A 25,791-nucleotide genomic window follows, 5' to 3' on the forward strand; every position below is an offset into this window, starting at 1 on the left:
TTTCACTCTGCCTGCCCTCCCATCTACACCTCTCCATCACACCTTTCTGTCATATTCACTACTAATTAAAACAGAGTATGGGTTTAGAGAACATGAATTAATAAAATCAGCGTAAGAAGGAATATTATTTTCATCAACACAAATTCAATATATTTCTTCCTCTTTACATATTACACAGTGATTTTTCTCTCTTAGATAAGTTATGGGTGTTATTCCAGGTTGTTAAATTAACCTTAAATAGTAAATTATGTTTAATTTAATTATATGTGCACATTTTTGAAAATGTAGGCATTCTGAGGTGACGTGTGTCCCTAACTTGTTTTCATTTTTACATTTTATAACGAGAAAAATCTTCTGGGATTTTTTTTTTTTAATGAACCAACAGAAACATAGGCGTATGTTAAAAAGAAGTAAACAACTTAATTCCTCCTACACTTGCAGACGCTGTGGTCACACAGTCATAGTAGCTTGGAACAAATGAGAAGGCGTCCCTGCTCAGGCTCAATTTAGGAGAAAAAAAAGAAGAGAATAACTAAAGCAGGGAGTTCTGTAAATCCACCATTTATGGGGACTACACTTCCCAAACTAATTTTGTTGTTTGTTGTGTCACTATTGTCCTAGACAATAACAACAACAAAAAACAACAACATCATCACAGTTGATGTTTCTGTCAAACTGAATAGTAGTGTAGAGTGATGTAAAGCCTGCTGTCCACAACCAACAGCTTAACAGAAAACAAGCCTCTTGTGTGAGTCCAGCATTAGCATATAAACAAGAGCCTGGAGTAGATGGTTGCTGCTGCTGCTGCACGAGGCTCAATTGTCAATATGTTCGCTGGGCCTCATCCAGGGATCAGAGGGGGGCTGTCAGGACTTTGATTCCTTCACACAGGGGACAGAATAAACAGCAGAAAAACAACACTCCAACCTGTCAATCACGAGACTCTCCATTTCTATCACAATAAACTCCCATTTGAGTATTCAGCTAAACAAAAATGGCTCCAATGTAGCTATTTGTGTTGGGAAAGTTGTCTACGCCACTTAAGATGGTCCAAAATAGACAAGTGGGTAAAGGCGCTAATCTAGTACCATTTTCCCTGAGAGGAGCTTCCCTCTTCTCCTTCACTCCATTGCAATGACATTTTAGTAGGAGTGAGGTTAACTCTGTTATCTATTACACAAACAGTTTAATGATGCTTCCAACATTAGTAAAGATACATAACCTTCCATAACCTGCCATAGAGCTGAAAGAAGCAGTTTTAACACATCTATGTCTACATTTACTGCCTTAGAGTCAGCTAAAAGTCAAGGTTTTCACATGTTTGTACGGTTGCTATGAATAGCTTGGAGCACACAGTAACAATTAATACAGTGTGTGGTGTTTGATGGTTGCTTCCATCAAAGTGCAGTCCAGAACAATCAGTGAGTACACAAAATTACCCATACTGTATTCTCTGTATATCACAGGATATCTCTCCTCTGAGAACACTTGAGCAAATGTTAAACTGCTTTCAGCAGTTACCATGGCATTTCTGCTGCCCGGCCATTTTTTTTTTTTTGTTTGAAACTGGAGTGAAGCAGCTTTGCAAAAGCTACTCACACATACAAGTTTATTCAGAACTTAGCTGTGTATCTTACTACTCTACAAACTTTCTGTGCAGTCTGAAATGGCACAGAAACGTCTCCATCTGATCTTAAATTGCAGCAAGAGGAGGAGTATGAAAAGTGTGTGTGTGAGACTGTGTGTGTGTATGAGGAGATATGAAAGAGAGTATGATAGTGTCAACAGTTCTCTGATATCTCTGTTCATTTAATTAATACTTTGAACTACTTCAAATATATTTCCAAGGCTCATTTACCACCTTAGTCTCAGCTAAATGTTGATATTTGAGGTTCAGAAGTCAAATCAGACACACTCAGTCACTAATGCATTTTTAATTTGAGAAACACAAGTTCTGTTCAAATCCCATGTTCTTACGGTGTGCTCTAATTTTCAGGCAATTAAACAGAAAGTTTAGTTGGTATTTACTTACTGTTCTTATAACTTGAAAGGAAACTGAAACTGTTTGCAAATTAAGCTTACAATCTTTGCATTTGTGCTGAGGAGAAGATAGAGATACTTAAGTCTGTTTGTTAAATACAGTTGTAACCAGCAGCTTTATATCTGTTTTTTTCACACCATTTTGATACACAAATATAAGCTAATGCTAATGCTAACACACACTGGTGTGCACACTAAATTTAAAGCCAGAACCATCTGCTGGTTATGTATTTTGAAACTGTTGCTATAATTTTGAAATGTTACTAAAAGTTAAACCAATAACTTCACTTTGTGAACTAATGTAAATACCTCAATGCAGCTAATCCAAACCCTGTCTCATTCAAATGTAGCTTTGATTAGCACAAAAGTTGAAAATGGAGAAATATGGTTCTTTTCATTTTTTGTTTGGATTCAACAATGACAAAAATTAGCTTGAAGAGCTGCTAGAACATTTGTAGTAGCAGTTTGTTTTCCCTCTTTTTTAAAAACAAATTTTGGACAAAACCAATGGACTGTTCATTTTTGGTTATTTTAACACTAGTCTTTTTGCTAAGCTAATCTCTCTTATATGTGTACAGACTATATTTGAAGCATTAAGTGTTAGCTGGGTAAACATTTTAAAATGACAGATGGACATGCACCTTAACATTAATGAGGCCATAATTTATTCTGGAAATACATACAATTCTGAAATACAGACTCAATTACCTCCTTAGTTGAAGCTAAATACGTATATCTGAGTAGCCCATTAGCTTTGGTTAGCATAAACTATCAGCTGCTGTAACACCAGAAACTGTTACTGTTATGGTGTCTGTATGTATTAAATAAAAAAATGTATTTTGCCTACTTACTTCTTTGACAACTGTGTTCGCCTTTGCAATATTCTTTTCTATTGTATATGCAACACACCAATATTGCAATAGTAAACGTACAACATAGTTTTGTACTTAAAGAATCTTGTTTGCTGCTGTACACACACAGGCATACCATGAAACAGGCCTTGTTAACAGTTAATTTCAAATTACAGTGCCTCTTTCATGGGAGTATGAACTAATTAATTACAACCTTATACTACATACATTTCAGTAGACGGCATATTAAGAATTCAAGGCATATTCAAAGCTCTGTTAAACCTGCCAAGAGCACTGGGCAATATGGCATATTAAACAATAAGTGCAATGTTGCCAGCTGTCTCTATTCAGAAGTGGGATGCCTTTGTAAATACAGCCCTCTTGGAATGAAAATGAGGTAGAGCACACAGAAAACCCTCCGACAACAGAGGACAGATCACCCTTTCTTCTTCCGCTGGCCCTCGCTGACCTGCCCTTACCATCCCGTAAACAACGAGAGAGAGACAGAGAAAAAAAGCTGCACATTTACACCTTTAACCGACTCTGTAAAAACTGCTCCGGTTTGGTATGCAGGAAGGCTGCTGCAATTTGGTGTGCAAACAAACCAGTGCACCATGCATTCTTGGAAATGCTTAGTGACTTGGAAAATTCACTATCAATATGAATTAAGATTAAGAAAAAGGGGTCAAGGTAAAAGCAAAGAAAAGGGGAAAGGTAAGATGAGAGGGAGAGTGATTGGTAGCTGGCTGCCATTCTGGCCCGGTGGCCCTGCGGCTGATGCACGGGGTTGCGTAATGGTTCTGCATGCAATGTGAAACACAGTAAACAGGACTTCAGCGCATGAAGCTGAAGAGACCACTCAAGCCTTCTGGGGAAGGGAAGTTATTTCAGTGAACCCATACATACACAGGATGAGACAGCCATGTTTTGACACAGTGCACTAAAAATAGCACATTCTTAATAGAAAAAAACTGAGTGCCATGCAAATCTAGGCTCGCACATGGGGGGAGCGATAAAACGTTTCCTGCAAAGAGAGACCAACTAGGGGGCATGGTAAATAAGAGAAAGAGTGACCCGTTGCACGGTAAACTACTCAGAATATAAAACCATTCATAACTCACCATGACAGTGATCCCACCTGACAACCACGCATCGCAGAAGGCCACACTACCACATTTACATACGATAAAAGAGCCAAAGCAATTAAGGATCAGAATGAGCAACTTTGCAGATCTGTTATGTAATTCCCAGCCTGTGGGACCATGTGTTAGAAAATGGCGGCAGGCAAGCATGTTGTGTTTTTGTGCTGCACATATATGGTTGTTAATCACGCTCGGTCTCTTTGCTCTCTTTCCATTTCCAGAGAAGTTGAAGCCTGGCGGCAGCCAACCTACGGCACCGCAGCACGTGCAGGCTGGACTTCAGCATCGCTGCGAATGTCACACAATGTTAACTTGCACACTGGAGGCCAGGCTACGGTTAGAGGATCACGAGGACAGCCTATAAATGGCGCCTTTTCACGCAACTCTGGATGAAAAGTTTACTGCTTTGATTGGATTTTATGGTTTTTCATTTCATTTTATTTTTATAGATATCAAATGCGTTGGATGAATGTAAATGAAAGGTTGCAGATCAGAGAGAAGTTGTTCAAATACATGTCAAATAGACTTAGAGCTGCAAAAACATGCAGCTCCTTTGGGAAACCAGTGGGTATACTGATGAGTACAGGTATTTTTCCAAGCACACAGAGAAAGCAGGTAGCACACATGAAGGGATGAACAGGTACTCTGTTAGAGCCACATAAAGGAACACATCTCTCTCTTTTCTTTCTCTTGTTCTCTCGCTCGCTCGCTGTCGGTAGCATGGGAGAAGATTTCTGCAGGGCGTGTTGGAGTGTGAGTCATCATCATTGCAGAGTGAGAGAGAAAGAGGGGAGAGGCATTCTTTAAGTCGAAGACAGAGCTTATGGCAGCAATGCAGCATGGAAACACCAAACGCATCGGCCTTTATCAGGGTTAAAAACCTCCACACAAGCCAAACAACCGCATTTAAATGAGTCCCACAACAACATCCCAGCACAGGAAGGAAATGCCATCTTGTTGTTATACAACAACAGGCCAGAACTGAAGCTTCAGTGAAACCTACTGACTCACAACATGATCCAATGAGTTAGTGTAAAAGCCTGAATAATTATGAGTGAGTGTCCATTGTGGCCATGTTACTATAATAAACACAGACGTGGACACACTACTGTAGTTCAATAAGCTTGAAAATCAGTCAAATAACTGCACAACAACTATTTTAGGTTATTTAATAGAAAAAAATATGTTTTCATATATATATGTATTGATTAGTGTTTATTTACTTCCAATGATGAGGTGATGAGATTGATGCAGAATGCTAAACTTAGAATTAATCCATTAAAAATACATAGCAGCAGGCACTGGTTTTTGGAAGCCACCATGTTGCCATCTTTAATACAGTGGCCATCGCCATTGTGCCCAATCGTTTCATTCAATCTATGACCATTTTAACGTTTTTAATCATCTTTTACTCATCATGCCTTTCTCCTCTGCTCTGTCTCCTCCTTTATTTCCCCCTCATCCTTTTCCTCATTACCTAAAGCTTCATTTTCAGAACTGAAGTCAACTAACACATGGAAATGTGCAAATGCATGTTTATTAATTCCTGATATTCATTATATTCACTCTACAATAGTAAAAATAAAACCCCAACAATCAGATAACTCTATATGAGCAAGCACTTGGTGACAGTGGGAAGGAAAAACTCCATTTTAGCAGGAAGAAACCTCTGGCAGAACAAGATTTAGGGAGGGAAAGCCATCTGCCATGACTGGTTGGGGTTGGAGGGCACAATTACTCACAATTGTCACACTTAGTATTCTTAGCAGATTAGACATGTGTCCTTCCTGTCTCTGAACAGATGCCAACAAGCTAAAGAACAACAACAACAGTTGGTTATAAGCCAACATTGTGACAGCTAAGGTTAGACTCAAGTCCCCCAGAAATCACACTTTCCTTCAGATAAACAGTGAGCTTACATCCATTCGCTTCCGCTTATCCTTTTTCAGGGTCGCGGGGGGCGCTGGAGCCTATCCCAGCTGTCATAGGGCGAGAGGCGGGGTACACCCTGGACAGGTCGCCAGTCTGTCGCAGGGCCAACACACAGGGACAGACAATCATTCGCACTCACATTCATTCGCACATTCACACCTAGTGACAATTTGGATTATCCAATTAACCTATCCCCACAAGCTGCATGTCTTTGGACGGTGGGAGGAAGCCGGAGTACCCGGAGGGAACCCACGCAAACACGGGGAGAACATGCAAACTCCACACAGAAAGACCCCGGCCTGATGTTGGAATTGAACTCAGGACCTTCTTGCTGTGCGGCAACAGTGCTAACCACCGTGCCACCGTGCTGCCCTATAGCTTACATTCTAATAATAATAATAATAATAATAATACATTTTATTTATAGGCGCCTTTCAGACCCTCAAGGTCACCTTACAGTAACACGTGAACAATACCATAAAAAACATAAGAAAAATGTATATATAGCAAACATTATAAGATAAAATTTAGACATAAACAGTCATAAAATTCTCACATCACACAAGAGACTATTTGCTGTGAATCCAAGTCCAACAATGTTAGATCTGAATTAAAGAAAGGTTCAGTTTCACCGGCTAACAGCAGCAAAAACAGCAGGAGTTGACTGCAATCTATCACTGGTGATATTATATGATATATAATAGTGATATTTTACATACTCTAGCTTTAAATTGTTATTTGCAGCCCTACAATCATTAGCAACAATTTTAATAAATCTTAAAGTTAAAACTCAAAATATTATCTGGTTCCAGCTTCTCCAATATTTATGACAAATTAGGTATAAAATAAAACACTTTAAATAGGAATTAGTTATGGTTAATATTCATTGTACTTTAAAGACTAGATGATGACAATATTAAAAAGCCATTAGTAATAATTGCTATTACTTATAGCAATGGTTGTTTGGTTAAACTATAAAACATTTATGAAATATGATCAAAGCCAGAAAAGCAGTGTTATCTTATTCTGTGAAAGACAAACAAAATATTGAGAGTTTAGGGGAAAGCTGCCCGTCTGTGACATATTTTGTAACAAAGAGACGTTGACTATTTCTAGAAACTTCCAGCGACATTAGGAACATTCCAGAAGGAGCTATCTGACACAGTGCAGGCAGAATTTTTCAAAATGTTAAGACTGACAGTTAACACATGACCTTTTCCCCATTAAACTGACAACTACATACCCATAACCAAATCTTAAAAAAAAAAAAAAAGGACAATTAAGCACATGTTCCTGAAGTAAGTCAGACACATACAGGCTGATGCTCTCATTAAGACAGCATCAAAAAGACAAATGTCAATCATTGCCTGATATTTCCCGTGACCTCCCAGATATTCTCACCCACACTGTAATATTTAAATTCCCAAATCATGCTCCCTAGCCTGGCCTTACCTTCTCCCACACAGAGACAGTGCAAGCCTTGAAGACTAGTTCCCTCATATCCAGACTGCAATCCGGCAGGAACCTGTGGTATGTTTTCTTCTCCCCAAGTCTACCTGGATTGTCATGTAGACGACGTGACAGAAGGACCTCTATTCACAGAACTCTAAAAGCTGCTGCATAAGTCTGCAACCTGATCCTGAAGTTCAGCTAAGTCCGTGCTGCTATCCAATCCGACAGATTAAATTACTGAGTGTGGCCAGTGTTACACCAGCCTGATATTACCCCGTCACAGACTCTAAATTAATATGAACCTAAGGCCACTGTATAAACTGCATCTGGTAAAAGACAGCGTGTTAACAGAGCAGCTGTAAAATTACAAATCCTTTGAAAAGCCCTTTGAAAAGTCAATAGTTGTTTAAATATAGTTATATATATTCTCACAGGACTCGTTGGCTTGCTTTCCAAATAAAAAATACAAATATTAATCTATGCAACAACATGATGATGATGAAAGAAGTTGAAAACCTTAGCTTAGTTGGGTGGTAAACAAAGTTAACCTTCTATTTCAGAAAAAGTCTGGAGCTCGATGAAATGTCCACTGTACTTGCAAGAAAACACTGAAATATTTTATAGTAGGCAGTATTATTTCTCAGCTGAAAAACAGCCTAAAAACAGGCTGTCTGACTTACTGTTTCAACCAATCAATAAGCCAGCCAGGTATTATGTAGTTCAAATAAGTCACAGTTCAAAACCACTACATTACATGCAGTTATCGTTAATCTCAAAAATATGCTCCCATTATTCTGTTGCTAATAACTAAGGACCTGGAAAAGTTAGTCTGGACTCCACCAATACACACTCAGAGTGTGGAACCAAAGATTGCCATTTAAATTTGCTAACCTCCTCAAAAGAAGTCAAGCAACAAAAAAACAGTAATAATCTGCGAGGTCAAACAGGAACCCAGGGTAACGTTAGGTAACTAAAGACCTCTCTCACTTTGTCCACTAACCAGGAGAACACTGAAGAACAATGAGCATGTGCATGGCATGGCTGCAGGGAGAAAGCAAACACTCTCTAAAAACAACAAAGCGGCCCATCTGCAGTTTACTAAAGATCACAATGACAAGCCAGAAGCCCGGTTTGAGCAATATTAACTGTGTTATGTTTGGAGAAAGGGCAATACTGCATTCCAGCATTACACGATTATCCCATCAGTGGTGGCTGCAATGGTTTGGTCCTGTTTCACTACGTTACAGACAGGATGGATTTCCATTTTTGATTAAAAAGTGAATTCTGAATGATCCTGGTAAAGTCTAAACAAAAATGTCAGGACATCTGTCCATGAACTGAATCTTAAGGAAAGGTTGGTCATGAAGGAAGAGAATGCCCCTAAGCACACGAGATGCTCTACTGAAAGAAAGAAAATGGTAGAAGAAAAAGTTAATGTTTTGAAATGGCCAAGTCAAAGTCTTGACCTTAATCTAACAGAAATGTTGTGGAATGGCCTGAAGCAGATAGTTGATGTGAGGAAATCCACCAAGATTCCCACATAGGAAGCAGAGCAACGAGCTGAAATTCCTCCAAGCCAACATGCAGGATCGATTGACAGATAAACATTTAAAATGCGCCAGCATGGAATCATGTTTTTACTCAGTAAATAAATGACTTTCTATTCTTTTCTGTCTTTTCTACTTTTGCAGCTGATCATCTGTTGATATTTCAGCTTCATGTGTGGAAATACATAAAAGAAATTAGGATTCAGCCTAATCAAGTTCAACTGACATGTACCTGTGATGTGTTGCTTTCTCTTCCAGTCCCAAAGAGTCCAAGTAAAACCATAAAAACAATGTTCAGCTTTAAGTTTGAGAAATACGGTCACATGCAGCTTGTAGATTGCAGGATGCTGATAAAATAGAAAACATAGTGAACATTTATTCACACCAATTCTGTCATAGAACAACACTCGCAGGAGTTTCCTTTCCAGCTCTTATTTCTCTGGCAAGCTGTGCGATACCCAAGACATCAACTGAAAAGGAGTAAAAGAGCAAGATAGAAAGGAAGAGAGGTGCAATCTAGGCAAATGACCCAGAAAAAAACCTTTTTCATGTGAACAAAAAGTCATGTCAGTAGTGTGAGTCACACCAAGTCAGCCTGTCAGTACCACTTGCTGAGCACACTTATCTCAAAGTACATAGCTACCAAGAACAAAACCTCAAAGAGGGCAGCATCTTAAATGCAGCAAGAGGCAGGAGTCTGAATGTAGCAGTTGATAACAAGGTCAGAGAAAAAAGCACCAATAACAAGCATTCCCATCTGAGGCAGACGAGCACTCGAGACACGGCTCATCGCAACTGTTCTGACACTGCGAAGGACCAGCTTATCAGTTAGCTCCACTATCTACGCAAGAAATGCTGTTAGCCATCACTGGCCTTTAGTTTTACCCGAGCACCAATTAAGAGGCACTGGACTGAACACAAGCACCCATTTCTGATGTTCTACAACTGTAAATATGTAGTGAATAGATAGTGAGAAACTTTAAAGAAGTTTAAAGGGTAGGCAGCAAGTATCTGCCAAAATGTAAACTTCAATGACAACTACAAATATCGACAGTATCAGCATCAGGTCAATACTAGCACAATAGGATCGATACTTGTGAAGTGAAAATTACAACATATACCTCACACTAGGGCCGGGCGATATGGCCTAAAATTCATATTGCGATATAATTTGAAGCATGTGCGGTAACAATATATATCACGATATATTCTTTTCTTCTGTATAACGTATTTTCCACACTATAAGGCACGTGTACGCGTGAGAAGTGGAACGAAAATCATACATGATTCCAAACATTTTTACAAATAAATAACTGAAAAGTGGGGTGTGCGTAATTATTCAGCCCCCTTTGGTCTGAGTGCAGTCAGTTGCCCATATACATTGCCTGATGAGTGCTAATGACTAAATAAAGTGCACCTGTGTGTAATCTAATGTCAGTACAAATACAGCTGCTCTGTGACGGCCTCAGAGGTTGTCTAAGAGAATATTGGGAGCAACAACACCATGAAGTCCAAAGAACACACCAGACAGGTCAGGGATAAAGTTATTGAGAAATTTAAAGCAGGGTTAGGCTACAAAAAGATTTCCCAAGCCTTGAACATCGCACGGAGCACTGTTCAAGCGATTATTCAGAAATGGAAGGAGTATGGCACAACTGTAAACCTACCAAGACAAGCCCGTCCACCTAAACTCACAGGCCGAACAAGGAGAGCGCTGATCAGAAATGCAGCCAAGAGGCCCATGGCGACTCTGGACGAGCTGCAGAGATCTACAGCTCAGGTGGGGGAATCTGTCCATAGGACAACTATTAGTCGTGCACTACACAAAGTTGGCCTTTATGAAAGAGTGGCAAGAAGAAAGCCATTGTTAACAGAAAACCATAAGAAGTCCCGTTTGCAGTTTGCCACAAGCCATGTGGGGGACACAGCAAACATGTGAAAGAAGGTGCTCTGGTCAGATGAGACCAAAATGGAACTTTTTGGCCACAATGCAAAACGCTATGTGTGGCGGAAAACTAACACTGCACATCACTCTGAACACACCACCCCCGCTGTCAAATATGGTGGTGGCAGCGTCATTCTCTGGGGGTGCTTCTCTTCAGCAGGGACAGGAAAGCTGGTCAGAGTTGATGGGAAGATGGATGGAGCCAAATACAGGGCAATCTTGGAAGAAAACCTCTTGGAGTCTGCAAAAGACTTGAGACTGGGAGGTTCACCTTCCAGCAGGACAACAACCCTAAACATAAAGCCAGGGCAACAATGGAATGGTTTAAAACAAAACATATCCCTGTGTTAGAATGGCCCAGTCAAAGTCCAGATCTAAATCCAATCGAGAATCTGTGGCAAGATCTGAAACTGTTGTTCACAAACGCTGTCCATTGAATCTGACTGAGCTGGAGCTATTTTGCAAAGAAGAATGGGCAAGAATTTCAGTCTCTAGATGTGCAAAGCTGGTAGAGACATACCCTAAAAGACTGGCAGCTGTAATTGCAGCAAAAGGTGGTTCTACAAAGTATTGACTCAGGGGGCTGAATAATTACGCACACCCCACTTTGCAGTTATTTATTTGTAAAAAATGTTCCACTTCTCATGTGTACACCACTTTGTATTAGTCTTTCACGTGGAATTTCAATAAAACTGATTCATGTTTGTGGCTGTAATGTGACAAAATGTGGAAAAGTTCAAGGGGGCCGAATACTTTTGCAAGCCACTGTATATTTTTAACAACTGGGTTTTGAAACTACTATAACTAGATCCTCAAAATTTCTCCTTCACACTTTTCCTTGACTGACTGTCTTCTGTAATGTTCATAATAGTGTTTTTGTAGGACATTATGAAGTCTCAGTAAAGCTGGCCCTTGATCTTTTCGATAGAAAATGTTATCCCTTGATTGTTCTATTCTAGCTGACACATCTTTTCCCACACAATTAGAGAGAAGGAGGGTGCATGGATTTGTGCAAGCACACAAAAGGAAGCTACAAGGAAGGATGAAAGCCAAAGAAGTTTTCTTAAATAAATCAATAAATGATACCATATTGAACAAGTGTATGTTGTGCTAAAAACTGAAGAAACTCAGTTGTGAAAGAATGGGTCGCTCTCAGGAGCTCAGAGCGTTTCAGCATTGTACCGTGATGGGACAACACTCACTCAAGTTGTGAAATATTCCTCAGTCAACTGTTAGTGGTATTGTAACAAAATGATTGGGAACAATGGCAACTTGACCGTACACTAGTGCACAAAGCAAGGTCCATATTGACATGGACGAGTGGGTTTGGTGTGGGATAACTTGACTGGCCTGCACAGAGTCCTGACCTCAGCCTGACAAACTTTCTTATCCAACATCAGTGTCTGAGCTCACAAATGCACCTCTGGAAGAATGCTCAAAAATTCCAATAAACTTATGTGTGAATATGTTTGAAGGCAGACAAGAGAACAGTTTTGGCTAAATAGTATTGATACGTACCATCAAGCTACAATGGTTTGAATCTGGCAAAAAGCGTTCTCCACTGCAAACTTTTGTAATACAGGCAGGGAATAAACATAATTAGAATAGACAAATGAAAACACTTTGGAGAGAATACAGTATGCATTATGGATGGATGGATGGATGGAAGTAATAGCAGCAGCAGTAGTAGTAGTATTGCTCTTATTAACTGCTGTAAGAAATTATTTTCCCAAATATTGGTTAAAATAATTTCTTATTCTTCATTTTATTTAATATAAGCTTGGAGGTTAAAAAATTATACTTCTGAAATCCTGTTTTGAGGCATTGATTTGGCTCTTGGCCGTTGCCATGTTGGTATTTTAAGACTAAATACTGGGATGAATTTGACAGACAAACTGAGGAAACTGCACACTCAGAGAATGAACTTGCTAACACAGGGTGGCTATTCCACTTTCATCATGTAGTTTACTCAAAACAGGACCATATTCAAACAAATGAAGATGGTTCTGTATTATTGAAATATGTGGTAAAATGTTTTATTGAATTTACAAGTCAAAAAAGTGGCAGGCTCACTTTTCTCACTGACTGTTACATATGCTAAAAAAAACCCAACAACACAGGTTTAAAGTATTACCAAACTGAGTTTCACTTTTCAGAGATTACATGCATCCTTTATTTGCAGTCTCTGCGCTGGAGAATAAACCAGGGTGTTACCAAAGTCAGGAGTCAGGTTTCCTCCTCAGCAGGCTAACAACAGCTCGACCACGTCATCGGTGCCATTCACGTCCAACTGTGGTTGGAAAGTTAAAAAAAAAAAAAAAAAACATCAATCGACTAATCAACTGAAGAAAAACAATCAAAATAAATATTAATGAAGGGGTAAACACTATTTTGGGTTTATGAAGTGTCCCTTTAAACTGTTCTTTCACTTGACAGTGCAGCTTGGGGATTTCAGTAACAGGCATTGTAATTAGCCACCACATAATAGGAATGACCTTATTAAGCTGCTGCTGGGTCACAAGCAGATTTAGGTTAAAACACACACTCTACAAAGTATTTTTTATTTAAAGTACTATCATTTTATTTTATTTTTTTAAACCCAGCTGGCACTCGACTGCACAAACACACAAAATGCCTGATCTTTCTTTAGGAGTATCAATATTTATGCAGTGGCTGAGTCCATATATACCAGCGGTGAGTCCAAAAATCAATGCACGCCTGCTACATATTTTAATCTCCCTATGAAGGTCACATTATCCACCAATGCCTGAGAGGACAAACACACACACACACAGAGAAAGCAGCTAGCAGTGTTTGCATTCACACCACCCTGACCCTTTTACTAGTACAACTAATGTCACTGAAGCACACACAGTTTTAAAGACTGGAAAAAGAGATGGCGCTCATCAGCCCCAAAAATATTTATGTAAACCATGACGTTGAAGGGGCTTCATCTGAAAAGGCTGCGTTTTCATGTTTTAGCTCTGTGTAACTCGTGTACATTATAGATGAGGAACAAGAGAATAGGAGTATTCAGTGGAGCCCTATCACTTACCAAAAGGCCAATCTAAATCTCCTATATCATGACTAGCCACTACTTCAGAGCCATGGGGGTAACACAGAAACAACCTCAGCTTCCCCTGAAGGCTGCCGTAAACTTCAGCACAACAATCCAAGCCAACAAGGAGCTGCAGTGAAAAAAAATAAAAATAAAATAGATTTTCACAGCGCTCTCATGGCTAAAACTGAGGAACTGCCAAAGAGATTCCTGCCATCATATGAATATGTCACTTTGCTAACAGAGCTTATGAAAATTAGATGAACATTTTACGATCTTGTTAAAACCGGTTACATTATTAAAAGGGCACATTCATCCTGCGAGGTGAGGAAAGAGAGCCCGTAGCAGATTGAAAATTTAATAAGCTCAATGCAGTGGCGAGAGATTGAGAAACTTGGCAGAGGTTTAACTTTAAAATCCTGAACACGGGCATGCGATGATTTAACCTCATTGTAGAGTAACATGCATGCACTCAGCGGGTCAGAAGACAGGGGATTCTGCAAACCTGTCATAAACCCATTAAACGGCTTAGCTTCAGACACTTCCACCAGCATTTAATCTCTCACATTAAGCATTGTTTCTGTCATCTCTGTTGTTTTTAAATGTCGTCACATGCTGTTATCTCATATGTTTCACAGCAAATGGTGTGTTTTTCTTCTTCATTGTACCACACCTTCACTGAATAAAGAAAGAGAGTAGTGTGATGCTAATGCCCACGGCTATCATAAGAGGCCAGGCTGTAGAAGTAGGTGGCTGTTGTCAGCAGGTTGCGAATCATCTCTTCTCTCTGCTTACTGCTGATGAGGCTGTGATTAACGTTGTCTGTGCGTCAGAAGTGTAGTATTATCTGGTCGGGCAAAAACCAAACCACTGACTACATGAAGTGCAGCATATGTATGTCTGTGTATGTGTACACTTGTCTCCGTGCATGCTGGCAACAGACACCCTGTGTGCTAAATCCCACCGTACATCATGCCAGGTCCTTGCAGACCTGTTACAGCACAGAGGCAATGGGCCCAGTTCCAACAGCAACACTGTCTAACAGTTTACATTCAAAGGTTTGCGTTTTTGCGTCAGGATATAACAGAGAAGAAACAACCATTCCTCTTTGGAATGACAGCAAATTTCAACTACAGTCTGAAGCAAATGTCTTTTTTTCTCTTTTGGCGACCGATTGCAAGTAAATGCAGCAACCAACTGGTTGCCCATAGGTTCAACAGCTTATCACAGTTAATTGTTGTATTGTTACAAATAGACTGCTAAAATTATCAACTTGACCCAATTCAATTGCAAAGTGATATCAGAATTACTCAGACCTATTGCAGTTTTATTGCTGTTTTGACACACCAAAGCCTTTATGAGTGTAGCAACAGACTCCTGGTCATCACAGACTCAGCCCCCGTCTGCAAAACAACCATTTCAAAGACAATAATATCACACGATAATTTTGGCCATGGTCTCCAACCCCTGTTTTCCCTAGCATGACTTTAATATATATCAACAAAATCATTCAACATCAGTTTTACCAGTACTTTGAATTTGAACATTTTAGTCTAGTTTCTGTTAGGTTATACAATTGATTACTTAATGGTTCATTTAAGGCATAAACGGCAAACATACTACGTGACTTAATCAAAAAATGAAACATAATGCATCAGGATGGATGCATATGCATGCATATATGAAAGTTATCGTTTAAAAAAAGCTGTAAAATAGGTCTAAATAAAACCTGTGTAATGGTCCTTTAAAAATTGCAGTTTAGTTTTGTATGTAATGCAGGAGGAGACTCATGCCGAATGCTAATTTGTTAATCCATAATAGCACATAGGACATCAGATGTTCTATTTTGAAAGAGAAGATTGTACATGTGTTGGCTCATTTTTTTCCCCTTTTTCATACAGTCTGTTGTTATGATCTGTGGATGATAACGGGGGAAAAACACCAGTCAAGAACAGTATTTATCTGAATATCTCAGCATTTGATAGTTTTTTGTCTTTTAACATTATCTTTGAAAAATAATCACAGTATCCAGATATTTACTGGAACCAATGTAATATTCAGGATTGGTCAGTGCTCCACATGTAAACTCTGCTGCTCCAACCATAAACAAATATACTGGTGTCAGGATGACCCTAACCAGTTATTCCACTGGAGAAGCAAAAAGAGCTGCAGAGTGAATGGTGTGTAGCAAAAACAGCGTGCGGTCCAGGGTCAGCCAGCAGCATCTGAGCGTTAATAAGGGGAGTAATTGAATTAGAGGATCAGTGGACGCCTGTAGTGTGGGCGCCACGCGGCTCTGATTTCATTACAAGTGATGTAAACATGAGGTTGGCCCCCAGCGCAAGGGCCTCCAACATCTATACATGCACAAATGATTAAAAAAAAAAAAATCACATAACTACATACCCACACCTGTTTGTCTCATATAACATCCTGTCCCCAAGCACATGGATGTTTTTGTGGGTGTTGTGAGCTAATAAACACTAATCATAAGGGGAAAATCAGGGTCATGCAGTACAAAAACAAACAAGAAAACAGGGCCGGAGTAGCATCGTCTCCTCACGATGAAGTCTTTAAAGTGTCATTCAATCTGGGGAAGAGCAGTTGCTCAGTGGTTAGCGCTGTCATATCGTGGCAAGAGAGGGACAGATTCTCAGCACTTTCTGTGAGATGTTCTGAATATCAATGTGCATGAATAAATGATAAATCTCACATCGATGGTGCATAAGACGTTAAGTTGACGCGACAGAATATTTTTAGTTAGGTTTGTTTAGAAGTGATGCTCTAGTACATCTACACTGCAAAGTCACTGCAATTTATCCAATCTATCTGATCAGCAGTCTAATATCCCTTGGCCCCGATGAGTAACTTGACCATTAAACCAAGCATAGCTGAAATAAACCTGAAAGCCTGACTGTAGGCCTTCTGACAGTCATGAATAAAGGCAGTTAACCAAGAGGAAAATGTTCACATGCCAATACATCTTGCCCCTTTTCATCTCAGATGTGACAATGAGACATTCCCAGAGGCAGATCACTTATCAATATAGCTGCAAGCGGGATTAAGGGGGACCACGCAGACCAGCAGGGCACAGTTGCCATGGCAACTTGATCCGTTCTGATGTTAAACATACAATTGTAAGCAAAGCCCTTCTAGAATTAAGACCTTCCACTTCAAAGCTATCTCGGCAACATCTTTGGGCAGTTTTTTGGGCAGTTAGAAAGAACCAGGTGAGAGCATCAACCTCAGCCTGTATGGACATGGTGACATAAAAACTGCATGCACAAAATCACCAGTAAAATATGAAAATCTACTGAAAAGGTTTTGTTATGGTTTTTTTTCCAAAAATAAAAGAAAATGTTTTTGGGTCCATGATCCGTGTCTCAGCACTGAAGACAGAAACACTATAGGTATTAAATATGCAGGTGATATATTCAAGACCATAGATTAAAAACAACTGATATGGAGACATATATAGCTCGTTTTTTTTTTTTTTTGGTTGTTGTGCTGAAGGAATTGTGTTGCCTGTCCCTGCCAAAAGGATTACACATCAAATTACTTCATCGGGCAGCAAACCAGTAAATTTCTCCATTTCAAAGAGCAAATCTGTTCATGTAACCCACATCTATCACATGCTCGGTGCTAAAAATGCTTGCGTGGACCGATCCTTGATGAACACTTTATCATTTTCTTTTGTTTTATGACACCTTTGAAAACAATTTCATTACCTTAAAGCTTTGCAAATGAGAAAAGCATAGGTGAGCACACACTTATATAGGAGAGAGACTTCCCTCCTCTAAGGTCAATCCAGAAGGTTTGAGCAATACATGAGCAATTCGCTTGTATGTTCTGGAATTATGAGTAGCTTATAATGGCCAATGTAGTTTAATACTGCTGTGCATTAATGAACATTAGCAACCCATTTCACTCACACAATAACTCCTCTCTTTGTATTCTACACTTTGCTTTACACACACTTATTAGATAGGTGACATTTTTGGCTGGAGGGGCTACTCTAACCATTGTGTTGGTATGAACTCTGCGCGGTTTTACATTCAAATAATATTAGAGCAGACTACAACTGCATGAAATATTTTAAAGATTTGCATTTTTACAAAGTAGGTTCACAACTCACAAAAGTCACAAAGCAGAGAATTGCTTCTTTCATGAGCCGTTTACACTGATCTCAAAAAACATTTGCAGTCGTACAGTATGAGTTGCTCTGGCAAAGAAAAAAAAAATTTTCATGCCAACTTTTGCAGAATGACAATCACAACCCAAAGATTTCTCCTTCAGGACAAATCTGCAAGCCTAAAAAGACAACACGGAACAAAGTTTGATCAAATTTAATGAGGTTGGCCCAAAAGCAAAAGTATAACCCACAGATAGAAACGTGTAACGGTTGAAGACAGCCTCTCAACCAGGAAGACACCTTTGCTAGAGTGCACTTGCAGTCTTGTTGATTACATCTCCGTCAGAGATGATAACAGAGCTGCGGGTTAATGAAGCTCACTGCAGAAGTGCCTCGCGTCGTGTCAGTTTTTCATTGCATCACTCGGTCTTACGTAGAGCCGTGCAGTATTAGTAATTACTGACGCTACTTCAATCTTTCAAGATTCATAATCAGCTCTTTTTCCGCTTGAGGAAACCAGCAACACTGCTTCAAAACCACCCACCCTTTATACGCCCGTCACTCCCAGTCCATTTCTCTGTTGACTGAGCAGTGGAAAACACCATCTAATGACAAGATAGGATGTGTGTTAACTTTAAAAGCACTTGTTTCCCAGCAACCACCATAGAAAAGATTTTGTGTGACCGTACCTCACTCAAGGATGTTGTCAAGGTTGTAATTAGTACTAAAAGAAGGCCACCTGCCAAGTAATCCCATAAACTCAGCACTCCACATTAAGCATTTTGTCTGCTACGAGTTAAACGCAGGCACGGGAAGATGCACTAATAACTGTCCATCACACTGATTTGCAGGAATACCTCCAGGCAAAAATTAATAATTCATTTATATCACTTTTCTTTAAAAAGAAATCATGTTTGGTTGCTTTACAAATATTGCTGCGTGTGACTGAAATGGCAGATCAGCACTTAAGCAATGTTGTTAATTAACAAGCAGTCCTGTCACAAGCAGGCAGATAGGTTAAAAAAATAAAGTTCACACTATCCTCATTTTGGATAAAATCACAGTCAGCAGTGCTAACCTTGCACCCCTATCGACTAGAAGTATGGACTTTAACACCAGAATGCCGCACTCTCAGTATGTGAGGCGAGAAGGTGTTTCTGTATTTTTGGAGATTGTCTCCTCACAAAACCAACAAAATATGGCAGGAGAAATTTAATAGAGACAACACCTTCGCTAGTTCCTTATGTTATCGTTAGTGCCAGTGTTATTCTTATCGCTAGGAAAATCAGGACATCAGTTAGATTGTTCATCAACGCGCAACAGAAAAGCTGTTAATAACAAAGCTTCAGTTTATGGTTCAACCAAAAGATGTCACCCATAACATCACCCTCTGTGAAAACAACAGTCTGGTAAGTGCTGAGGAGACACAGAAGAGAAAGCCAGCAGTCCCATGCACACACATAGACACATACATATATGCACGCGCATTCCCTTTGCACAGGCACCACACTGAGATCTAATCGATGGAGCTCATTCATATTGAACCACAGACGTCAGGGGAAGCCGGGGGAATTACAAGCAGCCTCCGCTGTGAGATCGCAGCCTGGAGGAAGCCGGAGGAAGACAGCTCTGCACTAGTAACCTCCAGTTTACCGTCCACTGGATTTTCAGCAACACGATTATGGGGTGTCCTAACGCCCCGAGAAAGTACAGTCAGGTTCACTGCACTTAAATTGTACTGTTAAATAAAAGTATGTGTGTATGTATATAAAACATTACTTTAAGTCCAAAAAATTACCTTAACCGATTTCCACCAACTCGTAGTAGCACTAACATACAACCTCAATGTCATAGTAGCTCACAATTCACCAGTTATTGCCTGTAAATGTGACCTCGACCTTAAGGCTGATTTGAATGAAGACCCATTAGGTGATCATTGCATGCAGGTTTGAGTAAATGCTGATTTGGGAATCGTAGACAAATACTTCACCACGGCATAATTTCATCAGTAATTTGGCCGCATTAGCTAAAAAAAAACAAACAAAAAAAACAAATCACAAGGTTCTCTCAAATGTCACTAAAAACAGGATCAAATGATTAGCAAATCATTTAAGGACGATATTTAATACAGCTGTACAAACACGACAGATCCAATGCTAAAACTAAATGTTTTTTTAATAATCCTTTTTTAATTTCATAAAAATAGTCTAATATAATAAAGGTTTTTTTCAACTGTGCTGCATCATCTCTTCTTTTAACACTCATAAGCATTTGGGAGGTGATGGGATAAACTGCCATTAAAGTGCTCCCCAGTTCAGGACCTTTTTCAGAAATACCTTTCATAGTGTAAGAAATGGGTGACAGGTCTGGAATAGATCCAGAAAGTGTTTTGGGATTGTCTTTTTGTAATATGTAAGGGTTTCCCTGAAAAAGCAACATAGATGGCATCTATGTTGCTTGTTGTTCCAAAACATGTATATACTGTTCACCATTAATATGGCCTTCAGAAATATTATTGTGTGGGCCATGTTGACCAATGGCCCACACAATAACATCTTGGATGCTGGCTTTTGAACAGAGCTCTGATGACAAGCCAAACGGTCCTACTTCTCTTAAACCCAGAAAATGTGGCACGCATGGCTTCCAAAGACTGTTTCAAATTTTCGGTCCAACTTAAATCAAGCCCAGAGAAGACCTGTGGGACCTCTGGATTGTAGAGATTTCACTTCAGTTTTCTGATGCAGTGACAAACTCTGTTGACTGACAGTGTTTTTTTCAGGAGTTCTTAAACCCATCCTGAGATTTCTACCATAGACTTGTGTCTGTTTTTACTGTAGAGCCATAAGAGCTTGGCTTTTTTCTTTGAATGACGAGCCCCACTTATCTTTACATCTAAAACATTCAGGCTCTCTGGGATGCTCTTTTTATATGTAATGCTGGTACTAATTAATCTCATTAGTTGTGAGATGTTCCACCAGGTGTTTTTCATGACACAACCTTTAAATTGTTTTAATATCCCTGACCCAATCAATAAATCAACATTTCTCAGATTCGGCATCTGAAACAGATAGGTAATCTACAATAAACAATATGTAAACCAAGCAATTAAAATAAAAGTGTCACAAGTGCCTGGAAAAGGCCTTATACTATGAGGTAGTGCTGGAATTTATATATTTACAAAAGTGATAAAAACAGTAAAATGTAAGACTGACACTATATAAGAGAGAAGTGCAAATTGCATTAATAAATAAAATGTACACTATAAATCTAAGAAAACCAGCAGTATGAAGGCGTAATACACAAATATGCTTGTGACAGGTGTGTTCACCTGTGACAGAATGAAGAGTTGCTTTACAAGTTTATAGATAATGGCAGGAATGAGTTCCTAACATTTTCTTTATGGCAACGAGGTGAATCAGTCTGAGGGAGAAGGAGCTCTGCTCCCTCAGAAGTGTGTAGTGGAGCGGGGGTGATGGGTTGTCCATGATGGAGACCAGTTTGTTCAGTGACCTCTGACCCTCGCTGACTCAAATGCCTCCAAATTCTGACCAATGATAGTTCCAGCCTTGCAGATTAGTTTGCTGATCCTGCTGGCATCTCTGCCACTGATGATGGCAAATTATACTATTTTCAGTTAAATTATTTTCAAATATTTGCATTCTGTTTTTCCTGATATCTTTCAAAGCATTCTACATTTTGGGGTGCTACCAACATCTTCCTGTAGGTTTGGTGTAATTATTAGACAGGAAAGAGGTTAAGGCCAAAGTTTGTTCACATGGTCAGTAAAGAAACTGCCACTTTGACCCTAATCAGGCTCAATGAAGGCTCTAAATGAACAGCAGATATGTTTTCACAGCTCATTTAAAATTAAACCAACAACTGGGAGGAAAAGCATGGTTTACAACTTGACAGTCGAAAGCAGGGAGAAGGACATGAAAGCCAAAAAAGCCGAAAGCAAACGCCTTGACAGCGGTCTTCAGCCGGCCTTAATGGCCCATGAAAAGTTCAGCATTAACGAGACTTTATCTCCCTCACACACAGAGAACTCACCAGTAACTTCTGCTGTAGCCTTTGGTGGCTCAGGGTCTCTGGGTTAAGTCGCCGAGCTTGGCTGTAGTCCTCTAGAAGACAAAGCTCGTCCAAAAGGTGGAGAGGAAAAGCTTCATTTCTCTGCAGTGGGGGACAGGGAAGGTGGGGGAGTTATTTGTCACAATAGCAATGGGAGGTTTATGTGCAGCTTTTTTGTTGGGATTTGCTGTATTCCAAATAACCTTTCACTACTTTTGCTGAGTCCCACTGGTGATGAAATCTGCTACCACTCGATCTGTAAGTGTAGGTGACTGGCTGCTAACAGCCAGCAGGAGTTCTGAGTGGGAAAGCAGCTCTAAGAGCTCTAACAGATACACTAACGCAGTGCAAGCAGAATGTGTGTTTCTCTTTATTGATCTTCACGGATTCAGTCTGACAGCAAAGCATGCTCAACTACCTGCCCACCTGCTGCTTTTAGCAAACTCCGACAACTGCATTTAACTATAAATGCTAGTTAAATTATATTCAATATATATCAAAGTATTTCAAAGCAGCTCATTTTACATAGTTTCTCAAATCTGCAAACAAACAAGCAACATGCTAATGTCGTGTATCATTGAAAAATATCTCTTAAGCACTAACAAACCCACATAAGTATAAGATGTCACAATCAAAAAAGTCAACTAAGGCACTTGTTTGATTATTTAGATATGAAAATGCTTGATTACTAATATATTATGTTTACAGTTATTAAATGACTCCTTCTTGCTGGTGTAAACTAGATCTATATGTCTGCACCCAATGAGAAGAACAGTGACTCTTTCATTGCTAACTATTGCCCGTGCTGCATACCACGGAAAAAGTTCAAATAAACGCAAGCAGGAACAAATGTTGGAAGGTTGTTAAGCTAACACATCTTCAGAGCTACCAGTTACAGACTACTTTTATAAGTTTATAGTTAACAAATCTAGCTCAATCCTATACTGCGTTGTTTTGTTTTCTAGTATACTCCAGGTACATTTTGCTGTTTCAAAGTGATCACACACACACACAGATTGACTTTGTGTGGAAATCTGTTTGTCCTCTATTGTTAGCCAGGCTACTGTTAGCCTCTGTGCTATAACTGAGACTTGGTAGGGAGTGTTACAGTCTAGCTTCATTTAGCAGAAGCTAGCCAGTCCTCAGTGCCCAAAGACAACTGTTAGCAGGTTTAATTCATTCGAGAGACAGCGTCTTTCCATCATCACAATATAGCTCATTTCAGAAGCTGGAAATGAGCTATATTGATAAAAGATGGCTGCAGCTTCTAGGTCTGTAAAATGAAGTCTCTTACATGTGTTGTAAAATACTTCTGGTCCTGTAGAAGTCTACTGGACCTCTGTAAACACTTTGCTATTGCATTTATGGTCTCAGTCACTCATTTCAGGTCATACTGAATAAAAATTAAATCCATTTTACAAATCTTGATCATATTATGTTTCATCAAGGAGGATCATCTGGGATATCATTGGCTAAGTATAGCAAAGAAAAATAAAATTAGCGTCTGGTACAATACAGTACGGGTTTAATGAGACACTGAGTCAAAGATTGATTTCACCTGGTTGTTTCAACAGAGCAGTTAGTGAAATCCAACTTTGACAAATGTAACATTTTTCCACAGTTTTTGTGTGCTCACAAACTGTGAAATTTCATGTTTAAATCCAATTCACCCCTTCTAGCACTTAAATTCACCCCTCCACAGAACAATGGAAACAACCAGGTGTTTTGCTTTACCAACATGTATCGTCTGCACAAACCTACAGCAGTACTAAACATCCTCAACACAAAATAACTCTTAATTAATTCTGCGGTTCATGAGAATCTACACAGCAGCTGAAGAACGTTTAGCATAAAAAAAATAAGGAAATAGCTTGAAGGAAGTGGGAGGAAGAAGGAGGAAGAACTAGTGATAACGATAATGTTGGATCCTGTTAACAGCAGACAATTACAGAAAATAATGTCAACAACAAGACTGATATTTGTAATATTTTCATTCAACTATGGAAATGTGGTAGCATGATGAAATTACATTCATTCAACAGATTTTATATATATATATATATATATATATTTTTTTTTTTTTTTTGAGTGCAACAGGCTAAAATAACATCCTCTCTCCATGTTCTCCACTTAGCCAGCAACACTGATAGCACTACCTAAACTTCTTGTTATTGCCAGGCTAGTGGAGCTGGCTGGAATAATAATGCCCCCTGTTAAATTATTCATGGCTCCAGTCAGGTGGAACCAGATGCTACTGTTGTGTCATAAAGGAAGAGCTGTAACTCAACTCAAGCATGGAAGGCTGTTGCTCCACGGAGGGAAAGACTGGATCCAGCATGGATGCTGCTGGGCTACAAACAAAAACACGGAATGTCATGACACTCGCTCGGCTCTTTCCAAGTGACATTTTCCTGCGAGTGTTCAAACAGAGGACAATGGTTCAGTAGGTTGATCCATATGGGGGTAAAGCCTAAGGTGCTTTTTGCTGCTCACCACCCTGTGTTGGTGTTGCTGTATACCCCACCCTGACATTTGTGGCCATGCCCAGAAGATGACCTTTTTTGTCCATGCCATGTTTTAGTGCTGAATACTAATGCTATGGTGCTGTGTGCCCGCCACTCATGGGAACAAGCAGTGCTATTTTTAGCCACATGTCCCCAGCTGCACATCTCCAACCCGGGGCCAATGGGCAATTAGTGTTTGTCTCTCATGGAAGGAGGCAGTGCTAGAAACTCCATAACACAAACAGACATCTGGACACAGGCTGTCTCTGTCCTGCCCCGCACCCATGCCACAGGGCACAACTCTTAAAGCCATGCACTCCCTCCCTCCATCCGTCTCACTGCCCATAAGTGCTCAGTCACTCGGAAGCTCCTCTCTCTAATCTAATTCACACACATTTGTGTGTCTTCACTTCATAGACATTTGTGAAAAAATTACAATTTGTGTTTACATCCAGCACTTTGTTAAGTCCACGCAAATGCTTGTTCCTTAAAGAGTCCATCCATATACTACAGTAGTCATAGAGAGAAAATATACCATATTTTTTGGAGTATAAGGCGCACTTAAAATCCTTTAGGTTTCTCAAAAATTCAAAAATTAAGTGCGCTTTATAATCCAGTGCACCTTATGTATGAATTCTGGTTGTGCTTACTGACCTCGAACTGATTTTATGTGGTACATGGTGCTCAAAAATCTGTCCAAAAAATGCTACAACTTTGGTAGGCTGCACTGCTTGATGGCTTGTCGGAGCATTACAGCTGCCGTAGTCAGGAGCCGCACGGAGCAATCCAGTTCCAAACTCCGCTTCAGGTCCCAAAGTCAAACGAACCACTGAGAGGTAATAACTGTCTAAATTCTTTCATCTTTAATAAAATGATCAGCGCTGCTTTACCAGGTGTAACAATCAAGTTTAATTTCCAGGCATCCATGAAAACAGAATTTATTAAATTTAACAGCGTTAGAAGTTAGCAGGAAGTTAGCTCGCTAGTTCCCACCTAAATATAGCATGTTCTGTGTGACAGATTTCTTAGAAAATTAAAATGTACAGCTCTGCTATCACTTCCAACATAAATGAAGACAGAAAACTAAACAGCAGTGATGTTTGTAGGGTTACTGAAATTG

At 39.6% G+C, this 25,791-nt stretch overlaps 1 protein-coding gene across 4 annotated transcripts in view; it reads right to left on the reverse strand.

Moving 5' to 3' along the window:
* The window catches only part of rimbp2b (RIMS binding protein 2b), a 108,381-nt gene that overhangs the window by 65,835 nt on the left and 16,755 nt on the right, over positions 1-25,791 (reverse strand). For 3 of the 4 annotated variants that reach the window (XM_085179160.1, XM_085179156.1, XM_085179157.1), the window contains one exon: positions 22,150-22,269. The exons of the other annotated variant lie outside the window; for it this stretch is intronic. In XM_085179160.1, coding sequence (XP_085035286.1) covers positions 22,150-22,269 — 120 coding nt within the window. The remainder of the gene's footprint in view (positions 1-22,149; positions 22,270-25,791) is intronic. 4 annotated transcript variants of the gene reach the window in all.

The sequence above is a fragment of the Neolamprologus multifasciatus genome, chromosome 12 (assembly GCF_963576455.1).
Source record: "Neolamprologus multifasciatus chromosome 12, fNeoMul1.2, whole genome shotgun sequence".
Taxonomy (NCBI): domain Eukaryota; kingdom Metazoa; phylum Chordata; class Actinopteri; order Cichliformes; family Cichlidae; genus Neolamprologus; species Neolamprologus multifasciatus.